Here is a 20,225-nt window from a genome sequence, read left to right as displayed (position 1 = left end):
ATGCGTGTTTTAATTTTAAGATTTTCATTCATTAATATTAATCCCGTTTTAATCCCGATTAGGTTCTGAACTCATCCGATTTTGATGAAAAAGTAGTGTTTTTCATGTGGAAACAACGTTTTAAGACAGACTCACTACCTTTGGTAATGGGGACCACCCTTTCGTGGCCAAATTCAGCCTCTAAATATGATTTTCGGGCAGTTTTTGATTTTAACGAAGTTTTTTTATACTTAAAATATTATCCTTGAGTTTGATTAATAAAATTAATTATGTTTAAAGTTAATTAAGCATAAATGTATGTTTTTATTGAAGTTTTAAGTGCTGGAAATAGTTTCTAAATACTACTCTTGATGTTTTATAAAGAGGGTTTAATTACCCATTAAAAAGGGAGATTATTAGGGGTTTTTACACAATTTTAAGATTTTTATTAAACTTTAAACTTGTTGTAATTTCATGTATAAGAGTGTATTTTAAGTTTTTTATGAAGAAAATTTAAAGAACTACATATAAATCTTTAATTTTAACTAAAGGGAAGGTTTTAAAGTGTTGTTTGATTTAGATTTTGAAGGTTTTAAAGTAAGTTAGTATTGCTGTAAATTTGATTGGTTAGGTATTGATTGAGATGTTATTGTTTGGTTTAGGAGAGGAGTTTATTGAAAGTGATTTCTAGTTAGTAAAGTGGCATACCAATTCGTTGCTCAAGGTACGTACAAGTTACGAAACCTTTCTCTTAGGTGCATGTTTAAGGACGGATCGACAACTTAGTATCATGTATAGGGATGACTGAGTTAAATTGTTTGGTTATACATTGTGAATTTCGTATGACGTGCACTATTTTATATTGCAAGTATTATTTGTGCTCTAATTATGCAAGGTGCGCTTAGAGGCAAAGGTATATGATTAATGTAATGATTAATTTATTACTCATTCATGATTATACAAACAGGATGAGTAAAGGAAGAATTCAAGTCTTATAAGACGAGGTTAAGGTTTTGGAGTGCCTTATGAACTCAAGGTGTTTATACACCGAGGTAGTTAAAGGAATAAATAATAAATGTTGCTTGTCACTAATAAATCAAGAATTGAAATTGAAAAGTAGTTTTACTTGATATGATTGAATTGATATTGGATTGATTGTATTGTTTGCATATGAGTCATCACCAAGTCTAAACTTGTAAATCACGTAAAGTGCAAGATGGATGAGCAATAAAACTCTGGATTGGTGCATTTCTGGAGTAATGACAATCAGGGGTTGGGGTACACGGGGTATTAGCCGTGTACTTTTATCGAGGCCGTCTGATCTACGAGTCTCCTATTTCAAATATTTTTTAAAACTAGGAGTTAGGTGAGATCTCATACTAACTACGGTCACGGAGTCGCGCCCGCGGTCGTTGGATGTTTATTGATGTTTCCGAAAGGAGGCATGGGGTTTTTCTTTTATTGATGTTCCAAATGAGACATGGGTTGGACAACCTTGTCTATTGCTAAATCCAATGAAATAAATAAATGAGTTAGTTAATATTAACTAGTGAAGTCTTAATAACTTTGATAGTTGAGTCATGTGTCGAGTCTATAAACTAATAATGCGTGATGATTGACTATTAGTAGTATGTTAGGGATTTCTTTTATGTTTTGCAGCTTGTATGTACTCGGATTTGCTGATTGCGTGCTTTGTGTGTCTTTCTTTAGTCATGGCCTTCGCCTTTCAATGACCCTATGACGATCCAATTTTTACACTTGTAATAGTGGGGAGCAGATTGACCACAGGTTCTTACACACGCAGCATTCGCATCAGGGTTGTGGGATTTTGAGTGGAGAGTTGGTTATTATTCGCAGTTTATTTCTTTTCATAAGTTTGAATCTTATTTAAACTCTGGTTTTATTTATTTACTACTTTTGTTGGGTTTTGAATAAGGGCCTTAATGGTTCCTGCTTGTATCATTAAATTTGGTTTTGGTTATTGGTTTTGAAACTTATTTATAACTTAGTTAGTTTTTCCTCTGCTATTTTTTGATAAAGCCTTAACGTTTGAACACGTGGCGGTAGCACGCCAGTAATTCTCTTGAATATTGTTCAGGGTCCTCACAGGTTTAAAGAGAGAATTATTGGGGTGTTACAGAAAACTTAATTTTATTTATTTGTTAAAAAATAGGTAAAATGTGTAAGATCCGTTTAAGATCCGTTTTGGACCCGGATCCGTAGAATCCAGTGGATATGGATATGGATCCCTCAAATTTGGACCTGACGGATCCGGACTGAATCTGGATCCTGGGTACAAAAACAGATCTGGATATGGATCCAACCCGTTGCCATCCCTACTGTAATACCCCATATTTTCATACGTATCTAATTAATTAATTATGAATAAAAAGGGTATTTTAGTAAATTCATTATTTGGAGCCAAAATAATATTTGAATTTTGGCGTCAAATATAAGTATTTAATCATTTGAATAATTAATTATTTTTGGATTTCTAAATTAATAATATAGGTTTAATTATCCTTTTTTTTAAGGTCAGTCCATACTTTATTATACTAACTATTTCAAGAGAAATATCTAATATACATTATGTATTTAACTAATTTTGATATTATCTAAAATATTTATTTATTCAATTATTTTATTATAATTTTCGTTTTTAATTAAAAAAAAAAAAAAGAAAATAAATTTTTGTGAACGTGAGTTATCATGTTTTTAAGAGTGATTTTATCACCTTAGTTTGTTAATAATTATTTAACTTAACCTCTAATTCTCTATCTCATTTTGTTCCTATTTTCCTTCTCCCAACCATATGCGTATCCATTTAATTTTTCTTATCTTTTAACCAACCTACTAATCTAGACCAAATGTTAATCAAATTCATTTAACAAACTTAAACTTATCATGTTCTTATTCTAATCTCATTCCACCTTAATCTCTATCCTTTCTACACCCTCAACACTATAAATAGACCCTTAATTCTTCCCACTCATTCACACCAATTCTCTACTTTTCTTCTCCTCTTTTTACACAAATCATCCCGTTCATCTTTGAAGCCAATTTTCGGGCAATTCTGGTCAGTTTTGGGGTATTGACGTTTCACAGAAAATTGTTCCTCTCAAAAAATCCTTAAGGTTAGACTCAAGAATCACCCGATTCGGAGTTTTATTGAAGGAGTTATGGTTGTTGACACCGAAATTTTGTTAATTATTAGGTGTCAGATATAAGTAAATAAGGAGATAAATATAAAAAAATATAAGATATTTATCTTCAGAATCTCATAGATTATTATCTTTTACTCTACGACTCTCTATATAAAGAGGGTTGAATCTAGGGTTTAAGGAGGCTCAGATGGAATAAGTCACAAAGACCTCATCTCCTCCCTACTACCAAACATTGTAGGTACATAGTATGGAATAAGCCAACAGAGCCCCGTACTATAAACACATATCAAAACCCTAACCTTTTGGAGAGAGAAATCAAGATATCTACGAGAGTTGTAACCCCACAAATTATCAATGAAATAATTATTCCTGTACATTTTTCTACATCTTTAATTACATATTGCAGGTTTGAATTTTTATGGTTTACAATGGCCTCTGCAATTTCTGCCTATTCTTTCCAATGCAAATCCAATTCTTCTCTTTTCCTTTGTTTCTTATCTTTTCTTATTCTCTTCTCTTATTCAATTATTATTATTATTATGGAAGATTTATATATAATTATTATGAGTAGTTTTAATTATATAAAATCAGATTTTTAATAATGTTTATGTTGAAAGGTTCATGTACTTAAAGTTGGGAGGTTTTAATTTAATTATTTGTGATTATTCGTTAACCTTATATTGATTAAGGTTATATTTATTTGTAGGGAGTGTTCAATCAAGGTTATTGAGGTTCTTTTTGTGTGGTTTTTCTAACAAGGATCAAGGTACGTTTAGGTAGCTAGATACCTTTGAAAGTAATTGGTTTGAATAACATGTTTTACATGATTTGATTGGTGATTGAATTAAATTGATTTTGAAATAAATTATGTTTGAAGATATTTATTTTAATAAAAGTATTTGAATGATTGATTTTAAAATCATGTTTTGAATGGTTTGGATTACTTATCGTGTTTAAATAATATTGGGAACTATTGAATATTAAAAGGATTTATTGAACCATTGAATTATTATTATAAATGCTTTATAAGTATGTTAGTAATCCCACTATGCGGATTTGGTTTATTGATAAGGCCTTGGACTTTGTATGACCTGGTCTTTCCTCAAGAATAGCCTTGTAATATAAGGAGACTAGCTTGGGGGGTGTGCACACTTGGGTGAGGAATTGGATTAAAAGGAATTGGTTCTTAATAAAGGAATTGGTTTTATTAACTATTATTTTGAATATTGAATCATTGGAATCGGTTTTGGAATAATGAGTTTTGAATTTATTGGATTAATTATTGGAATTGGTTTTAAAAGCATGTTTGCAAATAAATTGAGTTTACACTATCTTGCACTTATCGTACTTAGCATATTTTGCTAATCTGTATTTCTTATTTGTTTTGGTTCGCCCTGTTTACCGTAATGGTAAGCAGTGTTGACTATTTTCAGGTGGAGTCATGAATGAGCATATGGGAGTCCAGGGATTTGTTTCACCTAGTTTAAGAATGTTGGCCTTGTCTTTATTTTTGAGCACTCATAACAATGTTACTATTTTTACAAGTATTAATAAAAGAAAGTTGAGTTTCCGCTGCAAGTTTTGTTGTTGAATTAAGTATTTTGAGTAGCCTTGCGTAATCACGCAGCGGTAATACGTCCAACTCTATCTCTACGATATAATTATACGTATTATACTAGTATTTCCGTAGAGGGAGATTTGGGGGTGTTACACCTACCCACTATCATATCATATAACTAATATATGATATGAGACAGCGACAATTGTCGTTCCAACTTTTTCGCCAAGTGTCGTGCCACATAGGATAACGTTATATAGAATTCAATTTGTAGGATAAAAAAGTTAATTTAGAATTTATTTTCAATCAAATTTGGATAGAATTTTAAGATAAAATTGTTAATTTAGAGTTTTATTTTTAATAAAGTACCAATGTTTCATATTTACAAATTGAATTATAATTTTATTCAAAAAATTATTAGATTATACTCTCATAAATTATCATATAAATTTATTTTTTGTATCCTAATATTTTTTTTAGAGCGAAGGAATTAGTTCAAAATGTACCACATTCATTGTTTATAATATATTCTAATCAATTAAACAATATACTTTACAATCTAATATAATTTTATTACTATGTGTAGACCTGTCAATTAGGTCGGGTCACGAGTCATTTCAGACAAGGTCATTATTTCAGATTACAGGTCAGAAATATTTTTCACCAATATTATTATTATTAGTCATTACATGTCTACAAATTTAAATTGTCACAAAAACACATCAATTCTTAAACAATTAATTTTGTATCAATGATATCTTTTAAAATTTGACATATAGATTAAAAATATATCTTAAAATTCGATCAACAATCCAGCCATCACACGGGCACAAAACTAGTATCATAAATAAAAGCATGTAATTATTAGCTTGACAACAAAAATTGAACTTCATAGTAATGTTATGACATCAAGAGTCCATCATACACGACGCCGCCTCTTGGAACTATCCTCAACGAATGATTCCCAACTACGATGATCAAGAGCACTGAGGTCACCAACTTCTGCTATGGAAAGCAAATACTGTGTAAGCTTTACAAGTTCCTTATCATTCTCTCGGTTAGCATGAGCTTTCCTAAAAGGTCTGATTGTCAGTCCATTCTGCGGGTTCATCACGAAATTTCTTCTCAAATCATCGAACATTATGGTGTTTGTTGAATTATAATACTGTCACATGAAAAGGCTATTAGACTTTCAACATAAACATGTATCTCAACAAAAATAACATAGTACATAAATTTATCCAGAACACAATTAATCCACAATTCTTATTAATCTGGTAAAAATATAGAAAATAAAAATAATAAACAATTTATGCATATAATCAGATTTTACTCTCTTGGCTTTTTACTCGGAAATTTAATTATGTAACCTATCCACAGACATGCTCACCCAAATGTGCATATTTACATTTTAAAAAATATAAATTGCATCTGTTGTGCTTCTTAGCAGATTAAACATCAGTTTAACAAATAATGGAACCCTGAACAGTTAAAAATATACAGAGAAGCACGACAAACTAGAAAGAAAGAAAAATTGCTTCTAACCTCGGGAAAATGAGCCCAAATCAAACCCAGAGGTTTGCAGTCGAACACACCACGTGATTCCGACTGAACTGTGATCATAGCTAAATGGTCCAAAAGAGCAGTAATTTTGTAGTTGGGATTGTTGAGCACTCCAAGCTGGCCCATCTTTAATTCAACCCACTTCATACTGCAAAATATCCCAAAATAATAAAGAAAAAAAAAATGAAAATCCACAATAATTGCCAGTCTTTTCCCAGAACAATACCTGCTATGCAACGTTCTCACATTAATCAAAACTATGCAGAAGGTTTTACCAAAATTCTTTGATATGAGCCTGTGACCTGTAACCGGTTCAACAGTTGAGTTCTTTTCTTATTTTCTTCTCCCCACCCCAGCATAATTATTACCCCCAATGTAGCCCTCCCCAACCCTTGCCAGCCAACCCTGATGACCAGCTCTCCATCACTTCCCTATCGAATAGGAACACCGAACCATTTCAACTGCAGCAACCACAATCATTTCCCTCATTCATCCCTCCCTCGCATACCACCTCTTGCCCAAGCACCCTTCTTTCACTTCCCTCTGAGTTATAAAATCATCTGGACAGACTACCTCTCACATAAAAAGTTACAGGTGAAATGTCATTTTTTTTTTTTGTGTGTGTGTGTGTGTGTATTAATACTGTACTACATAGTCATAACTATTCTAAGAAAAGCGGTAATTGGTTGATTCCTTCAAAATTTTCCTAGGTATTAACTATTAAGGACGACCTAAGTGATATGATTCCTTTGTTCCAAATTAATTGACACATTTCTTTTGCCACATTGATGACCAATGCAGAAATTCAAGTGTAAATATCTTTAATTAGTAAAAAAATAAATTTAAAAGTTATTTATTCAAAAATACACATTGAAAGGATTCTATTAAGATCCCACATGACTATCTTTACTTATCTATAAATCATTAAAGCTAATCAAAGTTGAGTTTGCGAATAGAGTTAAAAGTTAAAATGTGTCAACTAATTTAGAATGAAGTATGTTAAAGGTAGATACGGATGATGTATTTACAAAATGTAAAGTTTTGGCCATTTGAACATGATCCAATGTAAATTTAAATACTAAACTATTTTTCATAAATGTAGTAGGCTAAGTTTTGTAGGCAAGAGAAAATCTTGCCTCGTTGCAGACCATATCATTATATCATACTCAGCATAAGCAGCAGTGAGGAAGTCATGGAGATCTGCAGTAAATTATGTCAGATTACATAATACAGATAGTTAAACAATCACCAGAAAACAGCCACTTACATGGTCGCATAAGTTGTAGAGGGTTCTCTGCTGTTGAACGATGGTCAAATAGAGTGTAGTCAATATCAAGAACAAGTAATTTCTTCCCTTTACGACAGGGATTCCGTACTTCAATCTGTAATGAAGGTGTTTGAATAGAAAAAATCAGAGGCAAGAGAAATATTTAGTACCAAACAAGACCAAAAGCATATATCTGGGAGGAACCCCATGTGAAGTACATACTACGTATAACTGTAACCTGTAGATAACAAGCAAGTTGTCAGAACGTGAATTTTATTTACTTATTTGACGTGACAATGGAAAGTTCAGTCAGCTCACAATGTAAGGTTAATCATCCAAGCCAAAAAAAAAAAAAAAAAAAAAAAAAAAAACCTTATCTGAATAATAAAAAATTGAAAATTAACGAGTATTAGAGCTTTCAGGCTTCCACTGGTCTTCTAAAAAAAATTCAACTTTTGATTAACTTTGAACATTCCAACATCAGTGGTTTGCCTTCCCAAATAAGCATCACTTTTAGATTAAATACATCCTTCTTCCCCTAACTACCAAAATCAACCCCCATTTAGCCGCGCAGTCATTGGTCACATGTGAGTTGAGACTAATTTAAGAAGGCAAGCCACCAACATCTGATAGTTAAAGTATTATAACTTCTCCAGAAAAGTCCAATTCTAGAAAGTAATCCCTCCGTTCCCTTTTGTTCTTTACGTTTGGAATTATGCGCGGTTGTTAAGAAATTGTGTAAAATTGAGGTGAATTGACATAAATTAATCATTCAAAGTACAATTATAGTTAAAAAAAGGAATTTTGTACATGTGTAGAAAGAAAGTAGAAGAGAGATGAGAGAGAAAGTAATAATGAGTATTGAAAACCCATTAAAATATTATAAATAGTACAATTGCACATGAAAAGTGAAGGGCAATTGAGTATTTAAATTGTAAAGTAGGGTAATTTAGTCCAAAATCAATGACTTAAAAAGGAAAGATCCTAAATGTAAAGAATAAAAAGGAACACCCTAAATGGAAACGTAAAAAACAAAAGGGAATGGAGGGAGTAATAGTTTATAATTGGACTTCCCAATATCGCCATACTCAAATTGAGTGAAGAGGAGAACAGGAATACAGAGCAGCTATTAAGAAGGGTACTTTAATGAAATAATGGGACAATAAAAAACATGTAACAAAAACGTGTAACTATAACATGACATATAAATACCAAGGTATGAGAATACAATACAAATTCACATTCACATTCTCACAATGATGATTTTACTAGGTCAAACAAACTTCACAAAAAAGGAATCTTGGATGTTAATTTAGATTAATTTAGATTTGTTCAAACAAGCGACACAAAAACCAAACTAGGACCGCTAAATTGGGCGAAGAAGCATCTCACCTACTCACACAAGGTTTTGTCAAAAACCTTCCAGCTTAATTAATATGATTCACAGGTTATTAAATAAAAAAATACTAAAGCCCTTTATGGCTTTGTGGAGGCAATAAGAATTCTAAAAAAATCTAACAAAGAGTTGCTGCACTAAAAATAATTGTGTTATTTAAGTTTGTCTCGATACATATTTTCTAAATACATGGTTTTTATAGTTTAGAAAATGACACAATTAGAGATATTAAGAGTCAAAATTACAAGTTGGCAAATGTGCCAAGTCAAAATTAGTAATGAAGGAAGCTTAGTTTTAAAGGGCGCAAAGTGAGTCAAGGCATGGACCAAAATTCAGGCATTCCAAAAGGCAACAAAAGCATATGTAACAACCAAGGCACGAGACGAGGCATCTAGCCGCCTAATGTTCAAATACAAGAGAATAAGAGTAGAATTTAGTCAAAATTAATTAAAAAAAAAAAACATATTTCAATTCAAGCAAATGCCTTCAATTAAGTGCATGTATTTGCTTCAATTTAACTCCCAAATGCTGATTATAGAAAATCCTAATTCGTTGGTGAATTTCTATCCTGGTTCTTTTCTCTCCAGTTATTTTACCTCGATGACAAGTACAATTATCACACTGACATCATTTGCTTCACAATCACGTGATACCCCTCCCCTTTACATTACTTATTTAATTATTTTACTAAATCTTGTATTTTGTTTTTCTTAATTAAAAATTGGGCCTTTAACAAAAAGTGATTCCAAAAATGGAATAGTTTATTGTTAAAAATTTTGAAAATCTGTGCCCATTCTATGAAAGGTGTACCTTCGCATTCACCTTGCTCCTAGGCTCTAGGGACCTTTTGCGCCTCGCGCCTTTTAAAACTAAGGGAATATGACATCCTAATTGGACTGGGATAAAGCCTAATAGCTTCCAATGTAATTCTACCAGAGTGCCACCCTAAAAGCCTCACACAATAACATAGTTGTATAAACAATAAAGCCAGTCATAAGTAGCATCATTTAACAAGTTCACAATAATGTCACTTGAAAGACCAAAGCTGCTCAAATCTACAACACACTTCAATATGTATATCATAATCATAATCTTTGTTACCTCAACTTTTCATTTTCCCTTACCCATGTAGGGCACTCAAAGACTCAAACAAGGATATGGAAAAACATTTCAATATTCACCCATAAACCCCATTAATTTTAAATCATAAATATTATAAAGAATTAGTGTTGGAAGAGAAAATCATGCATTGCATATTCGTTAATGTGTGTAAGATTATAATCTAACCAAATAATAAAGAGCTAGTCAGCTTGAAATGTATATAAATGCATCAGCAACGTAAAATTTGGAAAGCACATGCTAAAAAAATTCCTATTCCTAGAATCAATATTGTTTTCTTGTACTCGAGTCCAATTTTGGGACAGTGTCAATTGAGCCCTAACGTGTCATACACATGGTGTGATCTTACTATGTAGCAGGAAATACTTCCTCTGTTCTATATATTCTACTCACTTTCCATTTTAGGCCTTCTTTATTTGCTCTACTCACTTTGTTTTATTTAATTTTTGGCATGCCCTATTAAATATCTTACCCTTTAAACACACAATAATGATACCTTTCCATAATCTCCCTTACTTTATCACTATTATCTAACACAAACCCACCTTTTTACACTTTCTTATTTTATCCTACTCATCTTATACCCACTCAAATTTTTCAATATTTTCTTAAATTGCATGTCTTTAGTAACTGAGTAAAACATAAAAGAACGGAGGGAGTACTAAAATAAAGCAAGGATAAATTAATTATCTTGATATTGTTGACTTGATCTTTTATTCGTTCAGAACTATCTAAAGTGTGATGATGGCGTGATGGTTCGGGACTAGTGCACATGAGTTTGTGATTGATACAACAAGAGCTCAAACCTTACCAAAGTGAAGCAGCTTGCATTATGAGGCTTAGTTGTATGGCATGCAGAACCAAGTGCTAGATTTATTTTGTGCAGTTTAGCATGTAAATAAGAAAGATTTCAGCTTTGCTTTGTTTAATAACTCAATATGCTTTTACCCGGTTTGCAACTGGCATATTCCAGCATGAAATATGTCTGTCTATTAGGATTAATCACTTTAAGGTTTTAGGAGTTCATAAGTTTTAAAGCTTAACTTGACCAGGACTCATGTTAGTCATAGATCATATACATAACACTATCAAAGGCCCTTGTAATACAAATGGTTAATGAAGATTTGATCAGGAAAGTTACAGTCTTTGTGACGAATTTATATTTTCTCGGTGAGTCCCAAAACACGCCCTTTATTGAGCTTAGTGAGTTTGTCAAACCACTCTGTATATCTTAGTAAATCAAGGGGCTTGACTTAGTATCTTAGTGATTATATTTCAAGATTCTACAGCTGTTTGATTAAAATCTTAGTGGGTAGCTAAACTCCATATCCCTCTATTGCAATAATTTTCTTTAACTTGATAGTCTACCAAAAATAGCTTTTTTCTTGATACAATTCTATTTTTGTAAAGTTCCATCAAAGGATTAATGGAAATCCAATGAGACTGAAAAAAAGTTTTACACAAGAGCCACAAACCTTATATTGGTCAATGCGTCTTTGCAGTTTCTGCTTGTTAACCTCTTTATCCTTTAAGTCTACAGCTTCATCTTGCCCAAGTTCAAAATCATCAACAATCTCTGGAGAATCAACTGGATCAATAATTAAATCATCTTCAACAGTCCTGCACAATAAACATAATGTCATCAATGTGCACATAATGGCAATGGCCAATGGCCATTAAACTACAATGATTCATGAGTCAGGTATGAGGATTGAATTTGGTCTTCAAAGTTTTACAAGAAAAAAATAAAAGAAAATAAAATATATGGAGGCGATGAAAATTTGACCATAAAGCACGTCTGCATTTTTCTTTAGTCCTTACAAAATAACTAAACGTTGCTGAATTGCCAAAGACAGGGACAGGCAACCAGAGTGCAGACTTTGGAGGGAAAAACGCACATTTGATCACTTACATCACCATAAGACTAATAGAAGTCAAGATTGCGATTCAGGAATGGTTGTAAGTTTTGGAGTACCATCTTCCAGGGTTTATAACAGTAACAATGACCCTCATAGGAAGCATTAAGCAGCATGAAAATTTCAACTCCAACTTCATAAAATTACTTCCTAAGTTTTAAACAGCTGTCTCAGTTGCACTGGATATATAACTTTACTCACCTTGTTATTTCATATATATATTGGAAAACACAGTTAACACTTTCACTATATTTGGATAACAATAGTGAAGGGAAAAGGAGGGGAAGGAAAGAGGGAAGGGAAAGGGAGGAGAGGAACAAGGTGACCTTACATTTTCTTACCAAATCTGTCCAACAATGGAGAGATTTGGTTTATTAAAAGGGGAAAGAAAATGGATCTCCCAATTCCCTCCCCTTCCCTCCTTGCATTAGGTATCGAAACAAAGTATGGTGCATCCATTCTTTTTTTTTTTTCCTCTCCCTTCCTTCCATTTCTCTTTATCCAAACATAGTGTTTAAGATAAGTCAAGTATCTTCCTAATAGTGGAGTGAAATCAATGTTCATATGTGAATTTTTTTTTTTATAACAAAGCATAATAATAATAGTTACCATTGTAATAGTTCATAATAAGATAACAAAGCGATTTGCATGTTGCAATTCCATTACATGCAAAGCAAGCGGTCTAACCAGAGCCATGAAAATAGGCACACAAAAACATGGAGCCTCCAAAATGTCCATGTTACTTTGACACCTTGTCATAGGTCAAACATGTTTCGACACAAGACACAACACCCAACACTCTTATAATCGGAAATCAAGTGTTAGATCAACAAAGGAGAAAATAATTGAAATTCCTAGTTCTAGAGTCTGAAATAATTCAAGAGAGCCATGAAGCTTACAGCCATAGCACTATTATTCATCGGCATGAAGTAAGTTCATCGGTATTTTTTCCGACATGAGACAGTGTTCACCAATGACTCAACAATTACTTAGTGTTGCATATTGTTGCTAAAATTGGGGGGGGGGGGGGGGTGGGGGGGAAGAGACTAAGAGTATGTTTGGTTAGTGAAGAGGAAAGGGAAAGAGTTTAAGAAAGGGAAACAAGGAGAATGGAAAGCTAATCCCTTACTTATACATGGTTGTTTGTTTTACATTAAGAAAAGCAATCACCTTTACAACCACCACCCCCTCCTACAACAACCACCACTTCAATCCACCCTTCACCCTACCACCACCACTTTTGCCACTACCCTCTCCTGCCGCCATTGTTCCTTTGCACGCCTGTCGTCACCGCTCCCTCCCTTCTTGCCACCACAGCTTCCCTATTTAGTAAAACTTTGTAAATCTGGTTATAAGTTGTTTTTAGGGTGTTAAGGGTTGTTCTTAGAGTGTTTGGGGATTGTTTATGGGGTAGTTAGGGTTGTTCATTGAGATGTTTAAGGTTTTTTGGGTGATTTTCATGGTGGGTGAGGTGGTTTTTAAGGTGATGGGTAGTGTACGTGGTGGGTATGGGGTTATTTCCGAGAGGGTTGGGTTGTTCCAGGAGGAGGGAGTTTTTTTCGACTGGTTTCAGATGGGAGTGGGCGGTTCTGGGTGGGGGTGGGGTTTTTTCTATGGGTTTAGAGTGATTTTGGGTAAGTGATGATGTCATCGAGGTTAATGGGTGGTGACTGGGTGTTTCGAGCGGCGACAGCTAGGGGTGGTTCAGCTCGCGGTTGTTCAAGGTGGTCGGGTGGTGTTGTCAAGGCAGTTATAAAGCGGGTAAAGTAGTTGGGTAAGGAGTTTGGGATTGAGAGTGATTCCCTTTATAGGGAATCAAAGTAAAGAAAAGTGGGGTAATGGTGAAGGTAAAAGAAACAATTAATTTTGTCTAACAAACATCATCAAAGGGATTCAAGAAAGTTGATCACTTGATTACCTCTTCCTTCTTGAATACCCCCGACTAAACGCCCCATAACACTCCATAATAGAAAGGAAGTGGGTTTATTATTTTCAACAAGACTATGAGGCAAAAACAACAAAGATGGGTCAACTACATGAACCAAGATTTATCTCTAATAATTGCCACCATAATCTTATCCTTCCATTCCCTTCTTCTTATGTTATTCCTTATGTAAACTCAACATTTTTGTGTCTAGTCGCCCAAGTAATCTTTGGCCTTCACTTACTTCTTCTAAAACCCCCTTGATCCTAAACCTCTCCTTCCCTTATAGGTGCGTCTTCTAACATGTTCTATCCAACGCAATTGATCCCCCCTTGAACATAACACCCAATCTTAGTGTGAGCAATATAGTCAATCGTCATAGTGAATTATTAGATAATAAAGTATAGTATAGTGGTTTGCTTTAAGGGGTAAAAAGGTGGAAAAGTGTTGTTGGCCTTCAATATATGTAGCATTTTTTTTTTTGTATTATGAGATTAAAAGGTGTACTATTCAATCCCTTATCAAAAAAATCTAACTCCTTTTGTTTTATAATAAGTGCTCCACTTCAACTTTCATAGAGTTTTAGGAGAAATTTGAATTCATTTAATTATTAATCAAGTAGGGTATCTTAGAGAATAAAGAAATTAAATAAATAAATAAATAAGCATTAGCGGGTAAGAGATAGGATAAAGAATAATAATTTAATTTCTCCACTTGAATATAATTAAATTATTTCACCCCATCACAATAACCCATTATTGCTTTTTTTTTTTTTTTTATTTCTCCACCATAACCATCACCATCATGGTTTAATTGCTATCTCTCACCCTTTCTCCATCAACATGGTTTTATTCTTAAACATTCCAATTTATCTAGCCTTCAACCTTTCTCCACCATTACCATTATAGTTTTATTGCTATTTGCCTATCTCTCAAGGTTCGGAAGAGCTATCAAGTGTGAAAAATTGAATAGATTAAGCACAAGGTGATTTTAAAAGATGCCAAATACTTTCACCAAGACATTTTTTATTTGCCTTTGTGTCACCACCATGATTGAAACCTAGGTTGCACTGATACAGATACGGAGACAAAAACGGGTACGGATACGGGTACAAGATATGGCAAAAACAAAATTTCAAAAAACGGGTACGGCTCAGATACGGCAAAAAAAAAAAAACAACAAAATATAAATCCATAAAAAAGTTTTTTAAAAAATAAATTAATCCATACAACACAACTTTAAAATTAGAATTTCTTTTTTATTAGACTTTTAAATTTATTAGACTTTAATTGGAAAGTTATCCGTAATAAGCTATCTAACCAAATAAATAAATAAAATGTTACACCGTACACTACCATAAGCACATAACTAAAAACTAGGCACTAAATTAGTAAATAGAGTAAAAACATTTTTTTTTTGACACGTAAAAAAAAAAAAAAAAGAGTAAAAACTAGGAGTAATAATAAAAAGAAAAGATAAAAGGGCAAGTCCACCATTTTGTTTTAAAAATTAAGTTAGCCGTCAATGACCTTCTTCCTTCTACTCACTTCTTTCTTCATTTTCCTCCATTAATGGAATTTGAACCTTTAATTAAATCTAAAAAACTTAAGAAAATAGAAAATTATTTCGCCTATAAAAACACAATCTAGATCGCGAACCACCACAAATCCAACACGTCGTCGTCCCGCGTATCGTATATCAATGCTCCGGTCGCCGCCTTGAATCAGATCCGACTATTGGAGGAACAAAATAAGAGTTCGAAAGTTTTAGGGCTTTTGAGAATTGGGGGAAATCGACAATCAGGTAGGTATTATACTAATTTTTGGGGTTTGTTTTTTTTTTTTTTAAATGGGTGGTTTTCATAGGAAACGCCACACATTGGGCTTTTTCGTACCCGATACGTTTTCGATCAAGATGCTAAACGTCCCCAAAATGCCTTGGCGTACCACTTTTGAAGGGGACGGTTTGGGGACGTATTCTAGGCGTACCCGTACCCGTCCCCGATACGTTTTGGATACGGGAAACGACACTCCATTTGGCGTACCCGTGCATCATTGATTGAAACTATCATCCAGCCTATTGTACAAACAGTTTAGTTGAATACTCAAGTCGTTGTGGCTAGGCCGGATCATGGATCGGATATCCGTATCCGAAAATATGGATATTTGATATCCGTATCCGATCCGAAAATTTCGGATATCCGAACATTCAGGTAAATTTTCAGATCGGATAGTTCCAATATACGACTACTTTAATTACACGGTTTTCTTAATGGCAAAATTGGATTTTTTTCCCCCATTTTTTTCCCAACGTATGAACATACAACATACGAACATAGAGCAATTGAGCAAAAGTAGAACAACACCTAAACGCCTAATACATTATTTGTAAGAAAAACTAAAACAAGAACTACGAAAAACCCAGATGTTGGTTTCCGAATTGCCGCGGCTGGTGGAGAAGGGAACTTAGGTTGTCGCCGCTGGTGGAGGAGTTAGAGAACTCAGTAATCGCCGCTTATGGTGGAGGAGTAAGGGAAGTCGTGGAGGACTGGAGTAAGGGAACTCAGGTATTCGTCGCTTATGGTGAAGGAGTAAGGGAAGTCATGGAGGAGCCTAAGTTCTAAGAGGCTAAACTCAATTCTGAGAAAAAAGAGGAGAGATAAGAGAGAAGAGAGAGGAGAGGAGAGAGAAGAGAAAGCAGAGGAGAGAGAGGCGGATGTGAGGCAATTAGAAATTAGGGTTATCCGAGTTTTAGGAAAAAAAAATTGATTATTTAGGATTTTTGGATTGGATATCCGATCCGATATCCGATATCCGACTTTTTTTTTTATATCGGATATCCGAAATTCAAAAAAAAGGATATCCGATATCCGAAATTTTCAGATCGGTTATCCATCGGATGCGGATCGGATTATCGGATTTTCGAATTTTCAGATAGTTTTGCTAAGCCCTAGTTCTGGCCTTAAAAAAAATCAAGCACTAGAACCCTGCCTGTCACATCCCCCATTGAGAACCATGTTACACTTTCTTTCTAACTTTTTACCTTCACTTCCTAAAGTAATTGTGTTTTCTTCCACTTCCTCTAGGCCTTGAAGATTGGAAATGGCATCACCCAATCTAGGCGTGCAAAAGTACATTTAGTATTCCTTGGCAACTCACTATAGAATTGACATACATAATGTTCATCGCAAATTTTCAAACACGATGCCAGGCTGTTTAAGTGGTCAGGAAATTGATCTTTGCTTGCCATATGAATTAGAGTGTCTTTGAGCAAAATAGCAAGATCGCCAAGATGTATTGATGACTTTAAGATAAAAAGCAGATAAACACTAGAATAAACCCCATTTAATTTATAAATTGACACAGTAAAATTGCAGTCAGAATACGAAAGTCAATCTAGTAGAACTAGGATATTCAAAAAAAAGTTGAACTCTATAGTATCACTAGATCAAAGGACAGGATGAATTACTCCTACAATTGACAAATGTGATGATCAACTCATAGATCAATGGCCTTCGCATAACCATGAAGGAGATTCAAGACATTAAACCATGTAAGATAATGTTTCTTTTTATAACTTCCCAGATAACTAGTCCAAGCAAATATGGATCAACTACAAACTCTGGCATGTCCAAGCACTTGAGTAAATTCCACATAACTCTTTATTCTAATAATCGGTAAATACCCATAAGTCCGCTATGTCAAATGCAACTGTACAATATCTATTCTTGGTCATCTTGATGTATTCTAAAAGTTAAATTTATTAACTATTAAAGCACATTTGGAAAGAGGGAGAACTAAATAGGGTATACAGAGTCTAAAAAAAGGTGGTGGTAGTTGGAAGAGAAGAGGCTAATGAATTTTTCTGTTCATTTGTAGGGTGGTGGGGAACTATAACACTTGACTCGCCCAACCCCCACCATCTCCGCAACTCTGCCCGATTTTTTTTTTCTCTCTATCCAGTACCTCTAATGCAAGCATCCCTTTAGAAATAGAGATATAATATAATCTCATTAGTTTAATACTTTAATATCCTCGAAATGCAACCAAAGCTATTTCTTTCATACTCCGTTTATGCACTACATTTTGATAATCAATAAATAACTGCTTCATCAAATTTCATTGAGTCTATAGAAAGCTTAATCAAAATTCATCTATATCATAACATCCCTTCAAATAAAATTCAAAAAAAATTGCGAATAATCAACTTCAAATACAATTCAATTCGATAAAAATATAATTGAATTACCCGATCATGGTCATTTTGACAGAAGATTTAAAAGGGAGTTGAGAGACAAGAGTGGAATCATCGGCAAGCTTGGGGCCGACAATTTTAGGGTAAAGAAGTTTCTGACGCTTGGGAAGAACTTCGGTAACTTGACAAATACGACGCTTGAGTTCACCGACAGTATCGTCGCCGCATACTCGAACAGTGTACTCCTTTCCACTCCACTTTACTGTAAGCGTCATCTCCTCTTCCATGGTCGCCATTAATGATGATGAAGAAGATGAAGCTCTTTCTTCTCCCATTTTTTTTTAACACTTTCACTCCCCTGATTTTTGAGTTTATTATTTTGGATGAGTTTTGCGAGCCCCTGTGGGGTTTACCGTGGTGATACTTGGATTAATTGCATAGGTTTAGCTTATTTAAGTTGCCGTTCAAAAGCTATTCAAAAAAAAAAAAAAAAAAAAAAAAAAAAAGGTTGTCGTTCAAGAAAAAGCTTATTTAAGTTGACTTTAGTTTAGTTCAATAAAGTTTGGTCAAATGAAAAATAAGTGCAAATTTTATCCTACACCCCCTTGTAGGTACAGGCGTTAGGGGTGAGCATGGGACGGGTACCCGTATCGTTAGTACTAACGGTAATCAAAATTACTAAAAGTGATACCCATAACCGGAACCGATAAGTTCGGGTACCCGGATTTCGGGTACCCGGATTTTTGAATCGGTTATCGGGTACCCAATAAAATGTCCAATAATGATAATTAAACTTAATTATGTAGTTATTATGATATATTTTACAACTAATTAAAAACAATACCATATGATCTTGACCAAATTATTAATAATATTACTAATCCTTGATATTATAAAGTGATTATGAAGTAAAGTAAAAGTTTAGATTTATATTAATAGATTTAAGTAGGGAAAAAAAGCAAAAAAAAATGTTTATCGGATCGGATCGGGTAACCGTTAATTTTAAAATGATACCCATAACCATATCCGATAACAAATTATCGGAACAGGTACCCAAACCGTTATGGTTATCGGGATCGGGTACCCTAATTTTCGGAACAGTTACAGATCGGTTTTTCGGGTAGTTTTGCTCAGCCCTAACAGGCGTATAGCTGCCTACACCCCCTTGGCCCCCTTCCCACCATATCTCTCTACACTTCACCTCACTACATCCTTTTTTCAACAATCAAATTTATGTCATTTTAAACCTTTTTTTTTTCTTTTTTTTTTACTTTTCTTTTCTGTTACATATGATTTTAAAGCGTGAATTTCTTTCTCTTTCAATTAATTTCCATTTTCTCTCTCCTAACATTTTTTTTCTCCTAATTTCTCTGATTTTATTGTCATTATTAATCAACTTTTTTTTTCTCATTTCAATTCTTTTAATTGTTTTTTTTTTTTTTGGCAAAAGCAACTAAACAAAAAAACTTACAACGTAAAACTACTAAGATTACTTCTACACCAACTGACAATATTATGAGCCCTTATTAGTTGGTCCCTACTTACTTTCCAAAAAGTGCACCTATCTAGAAGTTGTCCTTCCCTCAGCAGTTCGCCGATAGTCCATAGTAGTCTCATTTCCCTACGATTAGGATATCGTAAGAGTTGTATAAGAGCTATTGAGTCTGTGAAAATCGTAATGCGTTGATAACCTTTTATACGAGCCCATTTGATAGCTTTTAAGCCAGCTAACTATGGGGAATAATTTTCAAGCGTTAACCCCTAGCTTGAACCCCACTGTGATCATACACTTAAGTACGGTGGCGTCCAAAAGGGAAGAAGATAAAGCAAAAGAGTCGCCAACAAGTTTTAGGAACTTGTAAACCGTTCACAGGGTGAAGGTTACACCCCTTAACGATCCAAGAGATCGTCAACTCCATAAGGTCTAGAACCGAATAAGGGTTCGGGGATGAAGGTACAAATTCAACCTAAAAGAGATTGAACCTGCCCTAATAATAGGCCTCTACTTTATTCTGATCGTATTCATGTGCGCTTTCTAATTAACATGCAATCAATAGGATTAACCCTAAACCTGTTTATCTATGTTGGTTGAATATTAATGCACAAAAAGAATTATTATTGGCGATCACTTGAATTATAATCACA

General features: G+C 33.8%; 1 protein-coding gene across 1 annotated transcript; it reads right to left on the bottom strand.

Moving 5' to 3' along the window:
• Positions 1-5,427: 5,427 nt before the first annotated feature.
• LOC145603349 (ubiquitin-like domain-containing CTD phosphatase) lies at positions 5,428-18,504 on the bottom strand. The gene is made up of 6 exons (XM_081659307.1): positions 18,135-18,504; positions 11,522-11,666; positions 7,532-7,646; positions 7,401-7,464; positions 6,247-6,412; positions 5,428-5,866 (listed from the first exon to the last, which is right to left on the bottom strand). The coding sequence occupies exons 1-6, from the start codon at positions 18,413-18,415 to the stop codon at positions 5,621-5,623; spliced, it is 1,017 nt and encodes a 338-aa protein (XP_081515433.1). The 5' UTR covers positions 18,416-18,504; the 3' UTR covers positions 5,428-5,620.
• Positions 18,505-20,225: the final 1,721 nt, after the last annotated feature.

The sequence above is a fragment of the Chenopodium album genome, chromosome 1 (genome assembly GCF_948465745.1).
Source record: "Chenopodium album chromosome 1, dcCheAlbu1.1, whole genome shotgun sequence".
Lineage (NCBI taxonomy): Eukaryota > Viridiplantae > Streptophyta > Magnoliopsida > Caryophyllales > Amaranthaceae > Chenopodium > Chenopodium album.
The sequence above is the reverse complement of the archived record's forward strand: the minus strand, read 5'-3'. Positions and strand labels throughout refer to the sequence as shown.